This window comes from Neovison vison, chromosome 6, assembly GCF_020171115.1.
Source record: "Neovison vison isolate M4711 chromosome 6, ASM_NN_V1, whole genome shotgun sequence".
In the NCBI taxonomy this organism is placed as follows: Eukaryota; Metazoa; Chordata; class Mammalia; order Carnivora; family Mustelidae; genus Neogale; species Neogale vison.
Genome location: NC_058096.1, coordinates 90,440,587 through 90,465,795, shown reverse-complemented (window position 1 = coordinate 90,465,795; position 25,209 = coordinate 90,440,587). Strand labels below are relative to the sequence as shown.

The window sequence follows — 25,209 nt, the reverse complement described above, 5'->3', positions numbered from 1 at the left end:
AGTAATTGACTTTCAGCCATCTGACATGTTGTTGCCCAGTTTCCTTAGACTTTACCACTCTGTTCATCATAATACTCTGTAATTTGGGGGCCATGTTAGATATTACAATAGAGTAGATGCCGTAGTTTCCTGTTTAGAGAGGTTGGGGGTTAGTTTCAGGCAAACATGGGCAACTCAGAGCTGTATTTGATTGTTTAATATGCTTTTTAATTATCAGACATTACTCACCAAAATTATAATTATGTACTCCATCTGTTTGGGAGATGTTTCTGATATACCAGTGCTCTGTGTATTACCAAATGTTCTGTGACATAATATATATCCAGAGATGGGTTTCTGCATCCCTTGGCAAAGCTACAGTGCTGTCCTTGTGTTCTCTGGGTGTGCATAACAATGAGGTAACCTGCTTCATCTGCCAGAGACCAAAAGAGGTACCATTTAACATAACCCAGAATACATGTCTTTAATCTTTACTTAAAATATTTTTAAATGAGAAGGTCATAACTTAAGGGCAATGAAAAAGGGTGGGGAGGATTTTAAATGACCAATTTATTACAAGCCAAACTATTTGTTCTGGTTCAAGCTGCTGTGGTCTGTTGCAATTTATTTGCAGATAGATTAAAATTTAAGTATCAGCAATTTTTGAAGATGTACTTCAAAATCCCTATCTCTAAATACTCAGCCGCCATAAAGCGGGTTGAACAAACAAGCTCCCAAGTTTTTGGCTAGCTGCCACTCCTTCTAGGCAGTGTCGAACTCCTTTCTACTTTGAGCAACGCTGAGCTGTATGGAAATAGTAGGCCTTGCTCTGGATTAATACCGTGCTCTCGGATTGTTCCAAAGTACCTTAAAAACATAATTTTAGCCTTCAGCATCTTTTCAGGTAACTCACCCCAAAAAGGTTATATTAAATATATTTTATAAACTGTACAGTAAATGCATGATAGAATTGTTGTAACATCAACACATCCTCATTAATAATAAAAAATGTTTTACATTTAAACAGAACAGTTTGGGCACTTGAGTGGTTCAGCTGGTTTAAGTGCCTATCGTAGGCTCAGGTCATGACCCTAGGGTCCTGGGATCAAGTCCTGCATCAGGATCCCAGCTCAGTGGGGAGTCTGCCTCACCCTCTGCCTCTGTCTTTCTCTCTCTGTCTCTCACAAATAAATAAATAAAATCTTTATTATAAAATAATAATAATAATAAATAAACAGAACGAGTTTGAATTTTTTTTTTTTTTTTAGATTTTACAAATAAATAATGTAGGGTGATTAAAAAGATTAAGAACACATGTTCTGGGGCTCCTGGGTGGCTCAGTGGGTTAAGCTGCTGCCTTCAGCTCAGGTCATGATCTCAGGGTCCTGGGATCGAGTCCCGCATTGGGCTCTCTGCTCAGCAGGGAGCCTGCTTCCTCCTCTCTCTCGCCTGCCTCTCTGCCTACTTGTGATCTCTCTCTGTCAAATAAATAAATAAATAAAATCTTAAAAAAAAAAAAAAAAGAACACATGTTCTTATCATATTTTGTGTATTTCAAGGTGTAAAACCTCACACATTTCAGTATTGAATATTTTGAGAATTGGGGTTATTCACATGACCTGGGCTGAAATTCCTATGGAAATATTACATTTTTTTAAAAAGCAGTTCTATGTGTAAAGGAAAATTTCAGAGGAAAACTATTGACTGGGTTTCTTAAAGGTGGGAATGTTTACCTCACTCAAGATGGAAACCCAATGAGATTTATAAGAACCACTTGAGAAGTAGTTTACATTTAAGCAATAAATGTTCTCAAATAAAATGATCCTTAAGACTTGTTTAAACACAGGAATTCTAGCACTTAAAGTTCAGACTATATTTCAGCATATGCCTATGCTATTAGGGTTGCACTGGCAAGAAATAAAATGTGCAATATTTGTTTTAAATGTTATCAAATTCAAAATTTTCACTAGAAAATGTAACTGCACAATATTTCACAATTGTTTGAAAAAGAAGGAAAAAGAAATAGAGAAATGACCCATTCAATGTCAATAAGATATCAGTATTTCTCACTAAAAGTGAAAGAATAAATTAACTTAAAGGAAAAAAACACTTTGACCTCCAACTCCTCCCAGTACAGAAAAATATTAGATCCAGTGGCTTTTCATTTGTCTCATTTTAAAAACAAGCATACATCAAAGATATTGCAGCTTGGTTCCAGACCACCACAATAAAGCAAATATTGCAACATAGTGAGTCAAAAATTTTTTACTTGCCCAATCTATACAAAAGTTTTATTTACTATGTCTCACTAAAAAAAAAAAAAAAGTTATATTTACATTATGCTGTAGTTCATTATGTATGTAGCAGTATTATGCCTAAAAAAATAAGGAAGACACTTAATTTAAAGATATTTTATTGCTAAAATGCTAACCATCATCTGAGCTTTCGTTGAGTCATAATATTTTTATTGGTGGAGGGTCTTGCCTGGATGTTCATGGCTCCTACTGATCAGGACTAATGGTTGCTGAAGGCGAAGGTGGCTGTGGCAATTTCTTCAAATAAGACAATAACGAAGTTTGCACATCGAGTGACTCTTCCTTTCACGAATGATTTTGCTGTAGCCTGTGACACTGTTTCACTGTTTCATAGCATTTGACCTACAGTAGAACTTCTTCAAAACTGGGGTCAATCCTTTTAAAGCCCACTGCCATGTTATCAACAGAATTTATATAATATTCTAAATTCTCTGTTGTCAAATCAACAGTCTTCACAGCATCTTCACAAGGAATAGATTCCACCTCAAGAAACCACTTTCTTTGTTCATCCAAAGGAAGCAACTCCTCATCCTTTAAAGTTTTATCATGAGGTTGCAGCAATTCAAATATGATAATGATGAAAAGATTGAAATATTGCAAGAATTACCAAAATGTGACACAGAGACATGATGTAAGCAAACGCTGTCAGAAAAATTGTGTGGATAGGACCTACTTGATACAGGGTGGCCACCAACTTTCAATTTATTAAAAATGCAGTATTTGGGATGCCTGGGTGGCTCAGTGGGTTAAGCCTCTGCCTTCGGCTCAGGTCATGACCCCAGGGTCCTGGAATCGAGCCCCACCCCTCATCGGGCTTTCTGCTCAGTGGGGAGTCTGCTTCCCTTCCTCTCTCTCTGCCTGCCTCTCTGCCTGCTTGTGATCTCTGTCTGTCTGTTTATTTAAATAAAATCTTTGAAAAAATGCAGTATTTGCAAAGCACAATACAGTGAAGTGCCATGGAATGGGTATGCCTGTATGCGAAGTGTTCACGAAACCTCGCCTGAGTTTAGAGCAGTTCGTTCTGCAGTAGCAGTTGTGGTTCACTCTCATCCCACACTCAGGATCATAACAGGACAACTAATGCGTTTCTGATCAGCAGCATCAAGAATTATGTATTCCTCGGTAACTTTATTAATTGGGTAACAAATGGAGAAATAAGCAAGTAATGGGAGCAAAAGAGATTTTCAGTGAAATCTCAGAGTACTTGAATTATTTTTTATTATAATGATTAGCACAATTCAAAATCCAATTAATTTTTTCTTCTAACTTTACCTCCATGAATAATTTTGAGTTGACTCACCTCTCCTGTATTCTTTCTCAATGTCTCAAACTTGATTACATAGACTCTATTCTGGCGAAATACTGCTCTCACTCTTTTTTCATTGACAAGACAAAAAGTAGCCTAATTAGTATCATTCTTTCTGTTGGGAAGAAAGCTTGACTTTTTCTTGTTTCCAAATAAGCCAACAATATGGACAAATCAAGGATCACAAAAGTCCTGAAAAAGTTGTGTCAGTATGTTTATGAACTACTGGTATTGATCTAGCTGTAGATGGATTCAATAAGGAGAAAAGTTAAGAATAAATATTTGCAAGAGGGCAATAAATTCATTAGTGGAGCTCCCAATAGGTGTATAGAACTCAATTTCATAATGTACATACCAGCCAATTTATCCTTCATAGTATCACTGCAAAATAGTGATCACCTACTTCATTTACCATTGGAAACCTAGTTTCAAAAGTTATGAATTTTTTTCATGTCACTAATATAGTAAATGATCAGGCTGGAATTTAACCCATGTGCCTCCATAGACTATATAATGTCCCTTCTTTCACAGTGTAGTACCTTGTTAACTACAAAACAAATAGATGTATGTCTCACAGATAATAAGTCTATAGTCACTTTAGTGTTCCAATTTGGAGGAAGAAAAGTAGGGGGAAGGAAAAAACCTAAGTTTGGTTTTGATTTATGTCATGGGACTCAAAATTTTTATTAACTTTTCACTGTGGTGTATTCAGTTCTGAATTGTATTAGAAAATAATCAAATGTTTCATGTTTTATTGTCTCAACCAATGTTCATTATTATTAAATAAAGTAATCAGGCCTACAAAGCATTTGTACACTAAAAAACAAAGTATTTCAGTTCACTAAACTGTATAGTGTTAGATTATGATACACAAGGAAATATATTTACATTTACATGAGTCAATGAATTTGGTATTCTATGCACAAGAAAAGAAAATCGAATCTAAGACCTTTACTCTGAGTATTAAAATTCATGGAGTAAGTGGTAGATTATTATCACTTATTTGTTATACCAAAAGTTTGTTCTTTCTGAACTTTAGAGGCTTATTTGGCATAACATTTAAAAAAGCATTTAATTATAAAAAATACCAAATGAGTAGATCATTTGATGTGATATTTAATGTCTTTCACATCTAATGTTTTTTAGAAAAGCTCTATTATTTACAAAATAATTACAGCCATTGATCTTCTAAAAGCCATTCTGTAAATGGGACATTTTTGTATATATTCCCAAATATTTATCCAAAGTCCAAGCAGTATGAACACTTCAAACTTACATATATCCTAAATTACAGGGGACATTTTAATAGCTGTATAAATGTTTTAAATATTTTGATTTTCATATATATAAAAATAAATCACTCCATCATTACTAGTATAAATAAAGACACATTTTCATGTATAATGTAGTGAGATCACATGAACTGTCTTCTCCAAATTAATATCTTACAGAGTTGTAATTAATTTTAAAAATGCCTATCTGTAAAGAATATATTTAAAAATTGTCGAGTCTTCATTTTCAGAATAGCTGAAATTCCGTTAAGATCTTATTTTTTAATTCAGTGACTAGAGCACAGCATCCTAAAAGTTTAAGAAGTAAGAGAACTACAAATGTGTAAAATACTAACAGATTTAGTACGCAGACCATTTTTGGTTAACTGCTTCACATATTTCTGGGATAAACACTCCCCTATTCTGCCACATGCATACACTTTGCAAACTACTGGAAAGCAGTAATTGTCTTAGTCATCTTTCTAATTTGCAAAGCAATTAATAAACTACTTTCATGTACTAGCTTCCATAAACTGCTTTCAATGACTATGCATTGTTTGGAATTAAAATATATGATACAGAGTGAGAGTAAAATCTACATGCAGTGTCAGTTACAGAGTTACCCCTTAGGCATTAATAAATATATATAAATATTTTCATCAGAAATAAGTCTGCTATATAATTATATATGTAAATGAGATGCATTTAATGGGATTTCTGTTATGCATTGAAGTTCAAGATAATAATATCTATATATCTTCTTAGAAATGAAAGTAAATATATGTTATATAATATAATTAGATGTGATACATCAATTCATTTTCATATTTTTATGCTATATGCAATTTATACATACATATAACTTGCATTTTCATATAATGTATAAAATTTTATTTAAAGCTTTCTAGGTAGTGAAAGAAGCTGATAATAAATAATGAAATATTAAAAATTATTGTGCAGTGTACTTGGAGAAAATGGCATCTATAATCAAAATTATTTTCAATTAATGTAAACAGATTAAAATTTAGATTAATACAACTTATTCCATGTTTTACAGGAAACATTGATGAAGCAGAACGAGAATGGAGAGCAGGATTCTATCGCTGGAACAATTACATGATGGACTGGAAAAATCAATTTAACGATTATACTAGCAAGAAAGAAAGCTGTGCAGGTCTCTAATTAATAGATTTACCCTTTATAGAATGTTCGTTTTCCTGTAGATCAAGGTAAAAATATCAGTAGCTCTCTTACATACCTAGTAAGAAAGCTATTATATAACTGAAACAAAAATGCCGGAAGGATAATATCGATTCTTCTCATCTTCCACTTAGTATTGTACCTAGCATTTCAAAACCCAAATGGCTAGAACACATTTAATTAAATTTTACAATATAAAGTTTGACAATTAATTATATGCATATTAAAATGATTTACAGCTTCAAACTCTCTTTCCTGAGTAACTTTATAGATTTTTTTCCCTTGAAAATACCTGTATTCTACTTTTAGTTGTGTATTTTCATTACCACTCATAAAAAGATATCTTTTTAACAGGAACTACGTCTTGAAACATTGGAGACTAATTTATAATACTATTTCCCTTAAGAATTTATGAACTTAATGTCAACATGGGATATTGAAACAAGCATAGAAAATAATTGGTTCCCTTTTTTTTTTTTTTTTATTTGAAGACAAGAGAGAACCTTAAAGTAAAAGACTTGGTCACTTTGAAACACCTAATGACTAAAACAAAATGTTGTTCCCAAGAGACGAAACATAAATGAATATAATTATTTCTGTTTTTATTTTTTAAAATATGTATGCTCTGAGTCCTCAAATTCTATTCTATTCTTCATTCTTTCAACTCTGCCCCTCCCTCACCTCCCCACTCCCAAAGTCTCTCCCAAAGGTGTACATCTGTAAATTACTCTTCCTGAAACTGAAAAATAAAACATGCAGATGAGCAGGAGTCTAAGTCAGAACTCATATATGATCTGGGGTGGGGAATTCTTGCCTTTGACAAATAAATATTAGGATTTTAATAGAGAAATTATTTAATTCCAGGGAAGAAATTTTATACTTTCTTCAGATAAATGATATCATTTTTATAATTTAAAAAAATTACAAAGCTGCATTTACTAATAGGCATGGCAACCAAACACATCCGTTGAATAAATTAAACAGGTAGTTCATTAACAGGAAGAAGTCAGAGATTTTAAGTTTCAGAAAAGGGCAGTGAATGTTGATTATGTTAATTAAATACTGAAATCCAGCACTAAAGATAGGACGAAGTATTTAATATATAGGTCTGTACACCACTGGTTAAAGCATGTCCCATTGTTCATTGGTCATAAGGATGTTCATAGTTAGATCCAGGATGGTCTGTCGTGCTCACTCAAAGTTTCAGGCCATTTTATCAGCTTTGGCTGATTAGAGAGAGAATTTATTATACAAATCAAGTCACTTCAGTGCTGTGTAAATGGAAATCTTTGGTTTAGAGTTCTTCCCTCAGCCTATGATGAACGGAAAAACAAACAAAAACAGACAAAAAAAAAAAAACAAAAAACAAATGATAGGCAAATGAGCAGACATTCCATTCTATACCACCATCTTTGTTTCAGTACCATTCTTCCAGGATCCATTATGTTTTCCAAATCATTTGAGCCTCTGTTTGATGTAGAACCCTCTGACACATAAAACAACAGGATGATGCCTCTTCAACAGCATTAAAGACCCTTTAAAGACACTCTTGATGAGACCAACAATTAGGAAAACATAATTATATTTATAGAACACCTGTAACCTGCCTTAAATGACAGGTTCTAGTCTTTGGAAAAGATCCCATGGATCACTTTGTCCTACCTTGGACAACCAGTTGGTTTGTTCTTGAATTTTACTGTGACAACATTTGACTTCCTCTGAAGCTTATATCCAAATGCAATGAGAACTGTCAGCCAGCACATAAACCCCTCTGCATTTGTTCTGTAAGTAAATTATTGTGAATCCACTGTGTCCAGCACAATTGCATGAGGACAGGTTAAGTCTTTTCAAGGAAACACTGTAAAACAGAGTCTATACAGATTCTCTTACTATGATTTCCATTTAAAAGGCAGTTTCAGTGCAGGATTTTAATTCAGGGACCCCAAGCCAAGGGAAAAATCTGTGCATAAAGTGATGGAAATAAGTATCTGGAAACACTTGGAGATTTGCCTTTCAGCAGGCTCATAGATGAAAGAACTTTTGGTTGTCTGAGATACTAGCAGTACAGAAGCATTAAAACCTAAAATGGCATAAAACCCTTCCCAGAAAGCAGAGTATAGGGAGATATTAGCATACATACACAAGCCACGGAGGCTATCACCTAATTCTGGTAAAAATTTAAGGGACGTCTATTGAAAGTATGACGGAAAATTGTGTCTAAGGTTGCAATAGAACAAATGGAATTAGTCTAACCAGTATCACAACACTTAGCTTGATCAATTATTTAAGCGAAAGCATTATTTCTTTCACTGTGGCACTCTTCATAAAACTTTGCATTATAGGGTTCATTGAAAATCGATTATCCTTTGCGGTTTGGTATCCATGTACTATGCAGAAGGATTAAGGTAACAAGTCACATACCTTCAAAAAAAATACCAATATAACTTGTTTTATTTTTCAAATAAATTAGCTGCTAAATATTATCAGCATGAAGGCAAGGTAAGTAATTTCTGGCCAATCAGAATTTAAATTTCATGGATAAATCTTAACATAATTACAGCTGTGTCATGTTTAGCAGAATATTCAAATAAATGGAGCCTCTCTGACATTGCTGAAGAAGGATGACAAACTCAACAGCTAGTAAAATTTCCTGTTTTGTCTGTAACCTTACTGATTGCAACAAAGGTGCTCTCTTTACAAAGAGTTCGTTTTAAAATTAGGATGGTAAGGAAAATAAGATATATATATATATATAAATTAAATGTACTTAATGTCAGAGTAAACCCGCAATATGGTTTATCAATTCAATCTTGGTGGAAACTTCAGATTATTGAAGAATAAAGTAAACACCAGATTTGAAAATATACACACTCAGGTACATGCATAAATACATACACTTATACATACAGGACTACTCTATTCATGTCCAGCAGATGTTCACATTGAAGAATTCATTAAATAGGCCCAAGACAGGGGAATAACAGGGACTTGGAATATAGACAATCCCTGACTTAAAATGGTTCAATTTAGGATTTTTTTGGACTTTACAATAGTGTGAAAGCAATAGGAATTTAGTAGAAACCATACCTCAGGTTTTAAATTTTGATCTTTTCCCAGGCTAGTGCTATGTGGTATGATGCTCTCATGATGCTGGGCAGTGACAGTGACCCACAGCTCCCAATCAGCTCTGCAATCATGAGGATAAACAACCTACCCATTTACAGCTATTGTGTACCCTTACAGCCATTCTTTCACTTTCAGTACCGTATTCAACAAATTACATGAGACATTCAATACTTTATTATAAAGTGGACTTTCTGTTCGACAATTATACCCAACTGTAAGCTAATGTAAATGTTCTGAGCACATTTCAGATAGGCTAGGCTAGACTATGAAGTTCAGTAAACTAAATGCTTTAATTAAATGCATTTTTGACCTATAATATTTTCAACTTACAACTGGTTTACTGGGGTGTAACCCTACTCATGGCAAGTCATGGGAGATCAGTATTAGAAAAGGAAAGTGCATGATGGCCATATGATGATCATTTAATCATGCATGAGACACTGAAGTGAAATATAATTTATATTTTATAAATATATATTATTAGGTATTAATATATAATTATTAAAATATTACTAAATCATATAATATAATATAGATTGTATTAAGCCCAATTTTGATAAAACAACAGTCACTTTGCCATGTCATTGACAAAAGCTGCTGTAACTAGAAAATGTTTTACTTATAAATTGATTGAAAAGACACATAACAGACCAACTACTGAGTGAGGTATGTTGTCAGTCAAAATGCAGGAAAGGCATTACAGGTTATAGGGGACAGAAAAGTTAAAAGATTTATATAGTCAAGCTAGAAGTCTAATACTATATCCAAATGTGAAGAACATCTAAAATTTCAATTTTTCTGAAAAAAACGAAAAGAAAGTGAAGGAAGGAAGGGAGGGAGGAAGGAAGGAAGGAAAAAAAGAAAGAGAGAGGGAAAGAAAGAAAGAGGGTGAGAAAGAAAGAAAGGAAAAGAAAGATGCAAATTCCTTCCTTAGGCCCTAGCTTCCATGAGTTCAGCTTACCTCGTTCTGTGTTATCCTTGGTCTAAAATCTCACTATTAGAGTTACCAGTTGATGAGACAATAAGTCATGAAGAAGTGGCATAGTGGGACGCCTGGGTGGCTCAGTTGGTTAAGCGACTGCCTTCGGCTCAGGTCATGATCCCAGTGTCCTGGGATCGAGTCCCACATCGTACTCCTTGCTTGGCAGGGAGCCTGCTTCTCCCTCTGCCTCTAGCCTGCCACTCTGTCTGCCTATGCTTGCGCTCTGTATCTCTCTCTCTCTCTAACAAATAAATAAAATCTTTAAAAAAGAAAAAAAAAAAAGAAGGGGCGTAGTGATTTTAGAGGTGAATTATAACACAGGTATAATACACACACAATACAAAATTCATTCATCTCACCAAAAAAGTCTTTTTTTTTTCTCTAGCATAGCTCATTTTCATAGCTTAGTTTAATTCTTTATGATTATCCTGAAAGGTGAAAAAAATCTGAATTTCCAAGGCAATTAGCTGCCAATGTCTTGATAATTATGAGATTCATCTGTGTGTGGATTTCCAGCTAGGAACTGTGTGCACAATGCTGCCATACTCTATCTGGTGCTTGTTGACTGAGTGGATAAATGAGAAGATACAGCATGGTTAAGTTCCATTACATAGGAGCAAAATTGAAGTGAGAATCTCGAGGGAGACCTGAGGAAGCATGAAAAAAGAAAAATGGATGACAAGAAGGAGCAGCAGAAGAAGGAGAAAGCCTCCACCTCGAACTGAATCTATCCAAATGATCTGTGTGGGTACTTGAGAGTTTTAAGGCAGAAGAGATCATGAGAAAAAAATTGCAGATAGATAGATGGATAGATAGACAGATAGAATTTATTAAATAAGTTTATACTGATATATAGGGTACTTAATTCAGTGATCTTCAACCTTCATCCTCAGCTACACATTAGAAACCCTGGCAATAACTATGGCCTGCACACACCAGACCAGGTGGACTAGAATGTGAGAGTAGTGTCTAGACATCAATATTTTTTAGTTTCTCAGGTGATCCTGATTTTATTGGGTTGAAATACACTGATTTATTTTTCTATGGTAGCACTGTTTGTCTTGACAGATTTAAAGACAACCCTTTCTCTAGAGAAAAAGAACAATCATGGGTCCTAGGTCAATAATTCCTAAATTCCATTATGTATTAGATTCACCTCAGAAGTTATTAAAAAAAAAATCCCAATATCCATGGTATCCATGTCCCACCTAATACCAATCAAATCACAATATGAGGGTGGGAGCTAGGCACCAGTATTTCTTTTTCTTTTCTTTTCTCTTTTTTTTCCCCACAGATTCGTTCCCTTTCCCTCTCTCTCTTTCTCTCTCTCTCTCTTTCCTTTCTTCCTTCCTTCCTTTCTTCCTTCAAGATTTACTCATTTATTTTAGAGAGGGAGAGAGAGCACTCATGGCAAGGGTAAGAAGGAGAGAGAGAGAGAAACCCAAGCAGACTGAGCTGAGTATAGAGCCCCATGCGAGGCTTAATCTCATGACTCTGAGATCAAGACCTGAGCTAAAACCAGGAGTTGGACTTCCGATGGACTATACCAGCCAGGTGTCCCTGGTAATGATTCCTGACCCGTCATAATATACAGCAATATCTGGGAACCAATGGCCCATTCCAGATGGTTAATTTAAAGAACAGGGAAGATATTCATATTCTTTTAGTACTGAGAAACAGATAACTATAAAACTTGCAAATTTATGTGACAAAGAAATGTACCTATTACTGATATCTGAGAAACGAATAGTTTTTCTCTAAACAAGGAACTATAACAGAGATTACTGAATTTATGGAAAACATTTGGGGTGCATATTTTCTTCCTCTGTACAAGACATCATTTTTACCAAAAAAAAATGTAGGATGTGGGGAGAGCTATGTTTGAAAAATAACATGAGTAAATACAATATGTATAATATTTTATAGTGGTGTGTGTAATAGTGGTTATTATAGAAGATAATTGTTTGCACTGAGGTAACCCAAATTGGCTCATTTAACAATAACTGATGATAGTAATTTAGATTCAAGATAAGGAATCAAAACTTTGATTCTCATTTTCTAGTATACTTTTCATGTAAGAATGTTTTGATGGTCTTCTGAACTCTCAAAAATGCAAGTAAGTTTTCGTTCTTGCCAGACTCATAAAGAAATGTTGTCAGGATTAATTACTTAATGATTATTAAACTAAGCAGGTGAGTACTAAGAGTTGTTTTTCATCTCAGAAGAATCAGCAGAAGCATTTTGCTGGAGGCAATTACTGTATTACCTTGTTTTTCTGAAGTGAGACCTCCCATTCTAATTGTTTTGATTTCCTTTAACGGGTTAGGGAGAAGAAGAAGAAAAAAAAATTATTAACAATATCTCTGGAGAATAAAATATGAAAATGTATTTAATAATGTTAAGCATTCTAAAATACTTGAAAATAAATATGCCAAGAAAATGATCTCTATCATCTATCTATCTATCTATCTATCTATCATCATCAGTATATCATCCCCATCTAAAATTACCACTCCCAATTTTAGCAAATGTGGGTAGTGGTGACCAGAGGAATGTGACTCCTATATATCATCTAACCTGAAATATAAATTCAAAGTCACTGTTTGGAGCAAGATGTACTTAATGTTCCCCTCGCCTTGACTAAACTCTAGACAGATTTCTTCCTGACTGCAGGCCTCTGACCTCCTGTTTCTTAGAGCATTTACATGAAAGATCTTGCAGTTGTAAATCCATTCTCTGCCCTTTTGAAATAATGCAAATTTCCCTGCCTCTTGCCAGTTTTGCTTCTTAGAAAATGCCTTTTTGAAGGACCCGGAAATTAGTACTTTATTTTTTTTTCAATTTATTTATTTTCAGAAAAACAGTATTCACTATTTTTTCACCACACCCAGTGCTCCATGCAATCCGTGCCCTCTATAATGCCCACCACCTGGTACCCCAACCTCTCACCGCCCCTCCACTTCAAACCCCTCAGATTGTTTTTCAGAGTCCATAGTCTCTCATGGTTCACCTCCCCTTCCAATTTACCCCAACTCCCTTCTCCTCTCTAACACTCCTTGTCCTCTATGCTATTTGTTATGCTCCACAAATAAGTGAAACCATATGATAATTGACTCTCTCTGCTTGACTTATTTCACTCAGCATAATCTCTTCCAGTCCCGTCCATGTTGTTACAAAAGTTGGGTATTCATCCTTTCTGATGGAGGCATAATACTCCATAGTGTATATGGATCACATCTTCCTTATCCATTCATCCGTTGAAGGGCATCTTGGTTCTTTCCATAGTTTGGCGACCGTGGCTATTGCTGCTATAAACATTGGGGTACAGATGGCCCTTCTTTTCATGACATCTGTACCTTTGGGGTATATATCCAGGAGTACAATGGCAGGGTCATAGGGAAGTTCTATTTTTAATTTCTTGAGGAATCTCCACACTGTTCTCCAAAGAGGCTGCACCAACTTGCATTCCCACCAACAGTGTAAGAGGGTTCCCCTTTCTCCACATCCTCTCCAACACATGTTGTTTCCTGTTTTGTTAATTTTGGCCATTCTAACTGGTGTAAGGTAATATCTCAATGTGGTTTTAATTTGATTCTCCCTGAGGGCTAATGATGATGAACACTTTTTTCATGTGTCTGATAGCCATTTGTATGTCTTGATTGGAGAAGTGTCTGCTCATATCTTCTGCCCATTTTTTGATATGTTTGCCTGTTTCATGGAAATTAGTACTTTAAAATTCAGCAGTAGAAGACATAGTGCCTCCAATTCCCAGTCTCTCCAACTTCAGTGAGAGCCAAGTGCCAAACACAGATGCCCCAACCACAGATAAAAACATTTGCAAACTCAAGAATAATCCAGTGTGCTCAATGCCTTCCATGGGTCCACCCTCCCCAAAGGTCCCCCCGTACTTTTCTGCCAGCTCACCTCAGCATTTAACAATCCTTTTCCTTTTGTTTCAAGAGTTCAGTCTTTCTCCACTATTGTAGTAGTCTTGAATAAGGTCTTTCTTGCCTGCTATATTTTGTCCAGTACATTTTTTTCTTTAATAATCTAAACCAAAATCCAACACTTTTTTTTTTTAAGTGCCTGGGGCACACTCCCATTTCTACCAATTTTTTATGACCACATCAGGAAAACACAAATATTTTCTTATAGCTGATATCCTTCAGAAAGACTGATACCCCTGACAACCTAATTAAGAGGGTAGCATAACTTGATTTCATGAGGTGTTGAACACCTACTTTTCGGTGATTTTCTCCTCTAGACCTTACACAGATAATAATTTGCATTCCTGTGTTAATGTCAAGTTTTTAGCATATTTCTTAATTTTCTGTTATTTTTCTTTCCTTTTATGTCAAATTAAATTTTCATGGTCATACTGTTTTTCTCTTAGGATGGCCATGAACAAATGGATTCTCCTATTTTGCATATAGGATTTCTTTTCTTTTCCTTTTTTTCTTCTCTCCTTTCCTCTTTTCTTTTCCTTCATGAAAGTAAAAGAATAACTAAAGATCTTTGTGCTGTGGTCTAGAAGTCACTTGTGATATAAAGGATTACATCAAATCTGTAATGCAAATTTCCATTACACTCATAGGCTTTTAGGAACAGATAACAAACAACATTTTCATAGAGAAAGACACATCATGAAGCTAATATAACATAAACTTCAGGAATCTTCCCTTGCAAGGACTCCTTTAAAGGCACTACATGTAATTTGTATTGTAATCTCATATTATTTTTTTCAAAGTGTTGCCAGAAAGATACGAGTTTTGAGAGGAACAAAATTTGATTTAGCTTTTGTTTTTCACCATCAACAGAAATGAGCCTTTAGTCCCAGGTACAGAACAACATTTTTAGTCCAAAAGGAGTCTTCTTCTCCCACTGTTCTCAAAGATATTTCCTTGGTTTTCTTTAGCTGAAATGTGTTATCTTTGTTTTACAACATTGTAATATGCTAATTTTGAAGTTACTATCTTTGTGCAAGGTAATAAGTGAGTGAAAAACTCAAATGCTAACATCTGCTGTGGCATTTCAATTTTAAACCAAATGTGTGTATAATATTCTCTTTGGTTAAGTGAATTAACATTTTCACATAACCATGAAAGATAAAATTTTAATAATCTCCCTTGGAGTTGTCCCTTTGAAGTCATGTGCAAAATATTAAGTTAGAATTCAAATAGGACACCATTCCTTCTTCAAGATTTCTGGAGCTTTCAAAGGCAGAGAATGGCTACCATGTCTTTTCTTTGTTTACCTGGTATTGCAGTCAGTTGCAGAGACAAAAAAGTATTTATGTTAGAGTAGATTGAAGGCTACCAAGGAATGCATCAAATTCCAGAACACCTAAGCTTCTTGATCATTGGTTGGTACTGCTATATGAAATTCCACTATTCTATATACATTTTTCATTATTTGAAAAATATTCTTTTTCTATGATGTCTTTTAATCATCTTTTAACCCTTTTACACTATCTCTTGAAAGAACAAAATTTTAATTATTACATATTAATGTCCTCATGCAACGTATTACCATCATCATCGCCAATTTAAGTGAGTCTGGCTTGGATTCAAATAAAGAAATTCCGTGAAGGAATGTTTTGGGATATTTTCCCCTTTAAAGTACTCCTACTGAACAAATTTTAAAGGTAGCTTCAGAGGAGGACTCTTTGCCATATAAAAAGGCAGGTATTTTCATCTTCAAAACAGTTTAATGATTGCATATCCATACCTCAATTAATTATCCTCTCTTTTTCTATCTTATTCATCTGTAAAAAAATGCTCATCATATAAGTCCTAGTTTTAGAAATATATGTTATTGAAAAAAAAATCTTAGAACATAAGAAAGAGTAAAAAAGAAAAGCTATAATCATAGTGACCAAAGATAATCTTTTATTCTTTTGGTATAACTCCATATGCACCTATTCATGAATATTTATATATTACATATATAAAAACATATATATGATTACATGACACACATATTTTTTAAAGGTGCCTCAGGATATATCAGGATAAATTTTTACTCACTATTTATTCATTTAATGTGTTTATTCAAAACTATTGACAGCTATTATTATTACCTGTCAGGTATACTTTCAGGCCTGGGGGATAAAGCAATGATCAAAATAGAAAAACCCTCTGCTTTCATGAAGCCCACATTAAATGATGTGAAATACACGGTGAACAATAAATAAATAGCACCTGCATAATGTCAGAACCAGAAATAAATTACGGCTGGGTAAGGAAATAGAGAATGATGGTGGGGCCAGGACAACAGGGGATATGTGAGGCAACCTTGAAGGAGGTGAGACACACAGCCATGCAAGTATGGGGGGAAGAACAATTCAGAGGGGATAATGACAAGGTTCTGGGTGTACTTCCTCCTAAATTCTGTGTTGAGACAGCAGCCAGGAAGCCTACGCCGCTGGAGGAAATGAGCGGGTGGTAGGAGATAAGCCAGGTAATGAGAGGGGCCGATTGGAAGCCATTGCAGAGCTCTGAGCAGATAAATAACATAGTCATGATCATACTTTCATTTAGAAGATCACTCTGGTTCCTTGGAGGCTAGACTATGATAAGGCAAGAGTGGGTGCAGACCAGACTGTTGATCTACTCAAGGCACGAGAGGAGAATAGCTCCAGCTAGGTCCGAACTGTGGAGGAATGAGAGGTGTCATGGTTCTTAGAGCTCTAGGCAATAGCCAAAAGGATTTTCCGGAAGACAGGGAGGAATAAGCAACAAATACAAGATTTTCTGGCTAAATAATTAGTTAAATGGAGCATAACAAATAGCATGGAGGACAAGGGGCGTTAGAGAGGAGTAGGGAATTTGGGTAAATTGGAAGGGGAGGTGAACCATGAGAGACTATGGACTCTGAAAAACAATCTGAGGGGTTTGAAGTGGCGGGGGGGTGGGAGGTTGGGGTACCAGGTGGTGGGTATTATAGAGGGCACAGCTTGCATGGAGCACTGGGTGTGGTGAAAAAATAATGAATAATGTTTTTCTGAAAATAAATAAATTGAAAAAAAATAATTAGTTAAATGGATTTCATATTCGGAGACAAGGAAAGCTATAGGCTCAGCAGATCTAAACAGAGAAACAAGAGTTTGGTTCAGGGTGTGTTAACTTTCAGCTGCCTATCAGGTATCTAAGAAAGAGAGAAAACATTGTTAAGTGAGAGGAGACTTGAGGGGAGGTGCCTAGATTCAAAATATAAATCAGGTGGTCTCCACCATGCAGATGGTATGCAAAGTCACAGTGCTGAAGGAGGCTACCCAGAGACGGAGTGTAAATCTGGCCCGAGCGAGCAGCACTCCAGCATGGAGACTATAATTTGATGTTTATGTCTCTGTTGAGCTATAGTGCTTACTGCCAGACTTTTATAAAAAACTTCCCTCTTTTTAACTTTCTAACCTTGAGTCATCTCCCATCCATCTGTAATTCAACAAAAATGTTCTTCAAGAAAACTAAACCGAGACTTTCTATAACCGAGAAAATCTTTTGGTTGCCTTTGCAAATAAATGAATATTTGGTTGAATTTGTAATAGGACCATTCAAATATTTTTTTTTTTTTCTCAACTCCATAGCATTCTTTACAGAATAATACTCTAAGGACAATTAGAATTGTGTTTCCATGCATGTAATCTGTATCTTGTGCTTGGATGCTTGCAAGATTTATATATGCATGCATACATACATATAAATCACAGGCTGAGTAATATCCCCCCAAAATATATCCCTTCCTAACCCCTGGAATTTATAAATGTTGCCTTATATTGCATGAAGGAATTTTGCAAAAATAATTAAGTTGAAGATCTGGAGGGGGGAAGAGAATGGGCAATCCACAGGGCACTAAATGCAATCACATGTATCCTTGTAAGAAAGAGGTAGAGGAAGGTTGACACAAAGAAGGAGAAGGGGGGCACGTGGGTGGTTCAGTCAAGCCTCTGCCTTCAGCTCAGGTCATGATCTCAGGCTCTCTACTCAGTAGGGAGTCTGCTTTTCCCTCTCACGCTCTCCCTGCATGCTCTCTCTCTCCCTCTAATAAATAAATAAAATCTTAAAAAAAAAAAGAAAAGAAAGAAAGAAAAAGAGGAGAAGGCAGTGTGGCCACAGAGGAGAGAGACTGGAGTGATTCAGCCACAAACCAAAAACTGCCAACACTCACCAGAAGCTAGAAGAGACAAAGAATGAGTTCTTTACTGGAGCTTATGGAAGGAAGGTGGCCTTGCTGTCACCTTGGTTTCAACACAGTCAAACTGATCTCAAATTTTCTATTTCTTGAACTACAAAAGAATACATTTCCATTGTTTAAACCATCAGATCAGTGTTAAGAGACTACAGCAGCCATAGGAAACAAATACATACACATAAAATTTCACCACTGTATATCTAAATACTATTTATCTAATGTAATTTCCTCTAGGTTTTCAAAGGCATTTCAATCTGCTAGTTGAAATCTATCTTTATCTGATACATGTCCTTGTGTACTCTGTGCACTCTGGCCTCTCCTCCATAGTATGTTATACATGAATCTGATTATCTGATCTGTCCCAATGTGGACTCATGTTCATTTTTCTTGATTCCTCTCCTCAGAAATAAACTCTGATTCAGGACATTTTCATCCAGTGTTTGTTCCTTCTCCCAGATTTGAGTTCTGTAGGTAATCCATTATTTTTATTACCACCATTATTTTCATTAAATTTCATAACTTTTGTTTTGCATCCCACATAGTTTTTATTTTTTCATGATTTATTGTTATAATTTAATAAATGCAAAAAATCCCTTTAGTCTTTTAAAAACATATTTTTTTATATTCATAAATATTCTAAAATTGATTTCCTTACTAACAAGATTTCAAAAGCAGGTTATTTTTAGATGTAGACATCTTTAGATGAATTATTTTTCCGTAAGTTTATGCCAACACAATATTATGTGATATAAATGCTGAGATAAAGTTTGTCAGAAATAGGTAGGTATTCCTGGTTTAACCCTTCAGACACAGACAAAGGAAGAAGAGTCATATTATATTTGATATAACTTTAACTTACCAGTATGGAAATCTGACATCTGAAAGGGCCCAAGAAATTCCAGTGGAGAGCCCTATTGCAAAAAGGATATTTATCTGGATTCTGGAGAGTTTATTCTCCAAAACAGGTGTGATAGACAGAAAATTGCTTTAGCAATCTCTCATTCCAATTTATTTTTCATTTTACTTGTTTGTTTTGTTTGCATTATTTTAGCCTTCCATGGCTTGGGATCTGCCAAGATTTTCCTTCAGAGGTCTGTTAATTCTTTGCCTGGCTCAGTTTTCAGTATTTGAAACATGATTAGTTTAAATGATAGAATCCAAATGGTGCTGACCTAGAGTGGTAAAGATTTTTAAAATCCTGAAAGTGTAAAGGTTTATGTTGGAATTCTGTGTGACACCAGTGCAGAATTTCCTATGCTGGAAAAAGAAGAGAAAAGATATATCCTCAAAAACTACAGGGAGATGAGTATGTCAAAACCTTTCTTCACAATCTCAAGGAGACATTTAGCTTGAGAAAAATTAAATAATGAGCACATAGTGATCAGCTGGTGATCAAAATATTTATTAATTTTTCTATTAAAAAAATGAATATCAACACCATCAGATAAGAATATAAAATTATTTTTACTGAATCACAACGCTGCAATTTTCAGTTTGAGTAGCACTTCTACTAACGATTTTATTTCTTTGTGATAGGCTCCATAGCTCTCAGAATACAATACATAATATGCTTATGTGTTCAGTAGCATTTAAAGACTCCCCAGTATTTTTCACTGAGGTGTCTTTTTCAATTAAGAGTGAAGAAGCTTGGTGCTGCTAACCTAGAGTTAGAATAAATCAACTCTTGTTGGCCAAACATATTAAATTCATCCTATGCTGCTTCTTTTCAGTATTTTATGAAAATATTTGTTGATAAAAGCCAAGATGAACATGGGAGGCCAATTAAGCCAAGAGATTTTAAATGTCATCATTAAATATCAAAATTTATTTGGAATATAGTAATTTATTCCAGTGATTAAGGAAATGTTGCTCTAATATAATGTCCTAAGAAGAACTCCTACCTCAGATAAAATTTCTGTAAATTGTTGGTCCCAGAACTGAACTCACTGAAGAAACCAGCACAGCATTTACAGAAAAATATTAGAATAAGAGGGAAAGTGGGAAAGTGAACAACAACAACAGCAACAACAAAAACCAAAAACCCACTAGGGAATAAAACGATTTCATTGAGCAGATAAAAATTGTGATCAAATATATTGATGTTAAATTAAAAAAATCTTAATAATGAATCAAAAAATGACATGATCTATAGTTCAAAGCAGCAATACAAGAATCCAGGACAGATGTGTAGATAATAGAGAAAGATAGCATATAAGTTAGCAAAACACAGGAAAGAAGAGGAAAAAATAAAATCTCAGGTATAAAGTCCATATTAGAAGCAACACAGAAAATAATTATCCCAGCTGAAACACTAAGAAAACATGATAGGATTGAAAAGTAAGTGAAATAAAAGTAAATAATAGTTTTATAAAAAAAAAATGTTGGTAGGAAAAAATTATAAAGGAAATCTAACACAATCATCTTGCTAAGCTTGAGAGCTGAAGTAGAAGAAAAAAGAAAATTAATGTAATTCAAGAAGTAGTTTGTTAAATACAACCTTTGTGTGTAAACTAAGAAAGGACACTATTTCTCAGGAGAAGAAGAAGAATGGTACACATATGCTAGGAATTCTACAAGGCTTAAAAAACAATATTTCTTATTAGGTGGATAAGAACACAACTTAAATACCCAATAACAAGAAAGTATCAAAGCTAATTTGGTTTATCCATAAGGTGGAATACCATGAAGCAGTCAGAGGTGTAACTTTTTATTTGTGAATATGGAAAAATCTCCAATTTTTTTTTTTTTTTTTTTTTTTTTTAGGATTTTATTTGGTTTTTCGAGAGAGAGAGCAGAAGTAGGGTGAGGGGCAAGGGAGAGAGAGAAGCAGTCTCCCCGCTAAGCAGGGAGCCCAAGGCAGGGCTCAATCCCAGGATCCCTGAATCACTACCCAAACCAAAGGCAGACGCCCAAATGACTGGGCCACACTGTGCCCCTCCAAGATTTTTTTAATTGAAAGAAATCAAGGTGCACAATATTACAGATGAATTATGATTTCTGTTTAAGGCCAATATGCATGGGATGTCTGCCTGTATGTACATTAGGTTACCTCTGGAAACACATCTAGGCAATGTTACAGTTAATGCCTCTGAGGAAGGAACTAGCTGGCTGTGATAAAAATGTGGAACTGAGAATTAGTTTGTATATTCTATCTTTGAATGCCTTTTATACCTTGCAGCATGTGCATATATTATCTACTCAAAGCAAATAATAACATGTACTTTTAAAAAGATAGCCTAACCTGTCGTTTAATTATTGTCAGGGAAGAAAATGCAACCACAATTAAATACCCATACTGTTGTTTTTGGCAGGCATTGTTCAGCAATATAACAGAAGATGTTAAATAATCCCATCCGATCTGTTAATGCCTTCAACTACTTAGAGCGTTGTTTTGCTGCAGACTAATCCTGGAGGACCCTTGAAAGTAGTGTTATTCAAAATTCTACATTTGGGGGCACCTGGGTGGCTCAGTTGTTAAGCGTCTGCCTTCCGCTTAAGTCATGATCCCAGGGTCCTGGGACTGAGGCCCACATTGGGCTCCCTGCTTGGCAGGAAGCCTGCTTATCCCTCTCCTACTTCCCTGATTGTATTCCCTCTCTCGCTGTGTCTCTCTCTGTCAAATAAATAAGTAGGGTCTTAAAAAAAAAAATCCACATTTGGCAAGAGATTTACTAAATTTCCTCAATATCTACGAATACCCAGTAACAACTACCTTTTAACATTTCCATACCAGAATGGCTCTTGCATGATCTGTGGCACAGAACACTAGAATCTCAACCAAGGTATTGATTCTTTTACAGGAAAAAAAAAAAAAAAAAAAGCCAATAAACTTCTTAAATAAAAATACAATTTATAGTTTTTAATTTCCATAATGGAATGTTTAAATGGGCACTTACAGTTTCCTTCAATCAATATCAGAATGTATCTATATCCTCTGCTGTTAGAATAGATAAAATGGTTGGGAAGACCTGTCTGCCCCATGCAGTTTCCTGTTTCTCTCACAAGATAAAGGAAAAGTAGCACCAACATTTTGGTATCATAAGCTCACCCAGACAGAACTTCTTTGATACTCGCGTTATGCATATACACTCCCTTCCTCCTGTTTTCTGCTGATAAGAAATAAGAGGGTAGCAAAGGGAAAAAGTCAGAATACATGCCCAGAGAGGTTCTTTTTCAGCCCATCACTTTTTTTTTTTTTTTTTTAAAGAAAGAGAGAGAGCAGAAGTAGAGAATCTTAAGCAGGCTTCACATCCAGCACAGAATTTGATCTTACAACACTGAAATCATGACCTGTGATTAAATTAAGAGTCCATTCCTTAACCAACCTGGGTGGCCTGAGCCACCCAGGCACACCCTCATGGGGTCTGTTTTCTGATCAAGATAAAACTACTTCTTCTTAGAATTTCTATCATACTGGCTGTAGTTGCTGAACCAAAGCAAGTAATACTCTTACACACAAAATATAAAAGAGGGTAACTTTTATGTGTGAATGTGGAATTAGTCTAAAAAATCTAATTGACATTTTTTTGTTACACAACTTTCTTGATAAAGAAAAAAAGTACATTGTTTTACATCCTGTTGCAGTTTCTTTATTCTCATTTCCAAACACTCAGAAGGTTTTACATAGAAGAGCACTGATAAGGAACATCTGGAGGTTGACTTGGGTTGCATGGTCAAAATGGTCCCCTGAGTCAGTGATACCTAAATCTGAAATGAAAATAGCTGAGAGATACCTGAGAAAGAACATTCTAGGCTAGTGCTAAAACCCCAAGGCAAAAATAAGCTTATTGTGTTTGATGAAAAGATAGTGAGTTTTAAAAAGAGAGCACGAGTCACAGGAGATCAAATTGAACCATGTAGGGTTTCCTAAGAGCATTAGGACTTTGCATTTTTTTTTCAAGATTTTATTTATTTATTTGACAGACAGAGATCACAAGTAGGCAGAGAGGCAGGCAGAGAGAGAGAGAGAGAGAGGAGGAAGCAGGCTCCCTGCTGAACAGAGAGCCCGATGTGGGGCTCGATCCCAGGACCCTGGGATCATGACCTGAGCTGAAGGCAGAGGCTTTAACCCACTGAGCCACCCAGGCACCCCAAGAACTTTGCATTTTATTCTAAATTCTATCATGGGGAGCTATTAGGGGAGTAATAAGAAGAATGATGTGATCTGATTCAGATTTTAAAAGATCATTCTGTTGTGTGACAAATGGATTTCCAGGAAAGGTAGAGCATACAGAAGCAGGAAGATCAATATGGAGGCTCTTATAATAGTCCCAACAGGAAATGACTGTGGCTTAAAAGTGAAAAATAAGGGTGAAGGTTCAGATAAGAAGATAGAACATGCTTTGAAGGTGAAATCAAAACTTTTTAATGTTTTGATACATAGGGTGTGAAGGAATAGAAAGACTTCAGAATGACTCTAAGATTTTGGCTAGATTCACTCAATGTACCATGGTGCAGTGAGATGGGGCAACTGAGATGGGGCAGGTCAGGAAATGGAACAAGTTTATTACAGAATGTGTAATTCAGCTGTTCTTTTCTGGGCATGCTTATAATTTGCATGGCCTGTGTTTAAATAAACCCCATACTCCTTAGGATAAACCACTAGATCATGCCTGATCTAAGACTCTCTGTCCAACTACATCTTTAGTTATTTCCAACATACCCAAAATCCATTTTCCAAAACAAGTCTGCTCCTCCATTTCCCTTTGTTTGAACTTCCTACATCTGAAAACTTTCCTAAGGAAGTGCTGCATACCCTATAAGCCCTAAGTGTATGTCAGTATCTTTCTATTACTTTCCTTGACCCATTCAGGCCCAACTGCCTCTCCCCCAGAAATATTACTTCACTTTAGTCATACTTTTTAGTGAAAGGTGTCACGCTGATGTTCTCATCAACTCCACCATGAGTTCCTCAAGGGTTAGTCTATCTCCAACTCATATTAAGATTCCTAGAAACCAGCCCAGTGCATAAATTCTCACTAAAGACAAATTTTCATATGCACTCATGCTGAAAAATGGCTCACAGTGAACACTATTTTCATACTCATCCACATACATATAAATAGTCACTCTCTCTAGAAACATCTTCAAGTTTGAAGGTCAAAGGTATGATTGGAAACTCAAAGGTTAAACTTGAAAATTAATAGCAAATACATGCCTTTTATTAAAGAAAATCTGTTTTTAAGTGTATTTTTTAAGTTTGTCGCAAAAATGTTTCATTTTGGATTGGGAAGAAAATATACTGTCTTCAAGGATCATAGTTTCTACTTTTTTTGGTAGCAAAGATTGCCTGAAGGAACACATTATTTCACTACTTAATTTGTACATTTGTAATTAAATCAAAATGGTTTCTTTGCAAGTTGCAGAGAGGGGTTAAGAATCTGACAGTGATTCAGAGATGAAGAAGCAAGATAGCTGTGAGTCTGGCTCGACTATAGGGCCCATTGCAGAGTAGGATGAGAGCCAGCCGAATGAGTATGTGCTCTCTCTTTGCTGCTTTTTACAACTGTGGGGGTCTGCCAAAAATTTGTGAATTGCTGGCCAGCAGGCAAAGCCAATCCAAGCACCTGTGTTACAAAATGCAGCAATTGTGTCATTGTCATTACTGATCCATCTGTGAGACTAGTACTTGCCACATGTCAGTTGACTCACATAAGGTGGGTTGGAAGAGAAATTCCATTAGATAAGGAAGGTAGCAAAATTAATATACCGTTTGTTCTTTGTGAATTAAAAAATATAGCAAGCACTGATGGAAAGTGAGAACTTTATAAATTATTTGAACAGATTAGTAATGGCTATTACATGACAAATGGGAAAGACCCTTAATTCAAAAAGGGAAAA

General features: G+C 35.3%; 1 protein-coding gene across 1 annotated transcript in view; it reads left to right on the top strand.

The window, feature by feature from the left end:
• BCHE (butyrylcholinesterase) overlaps positions 1-6,846 on the top strand; it is a 59,745-nt gene extending 52,899 nt beyond the window's left edge. Inside the window, exon 4 of the mRNA XM_044255097.1 lies at positions 5,929-6,846. Coding sequence (XP_044111032.1) covers positions 5,929-6,053 — 125 coding nt within the window. The 3' untranslated portion in view covers positions 6,054-6,846. The remainder of the gene's footprint in view (positions 1-5,928) is intronic.
• The last annotated feature ends 18,363 nt before the right edge of the window (positions 6,847-25,209 follow it).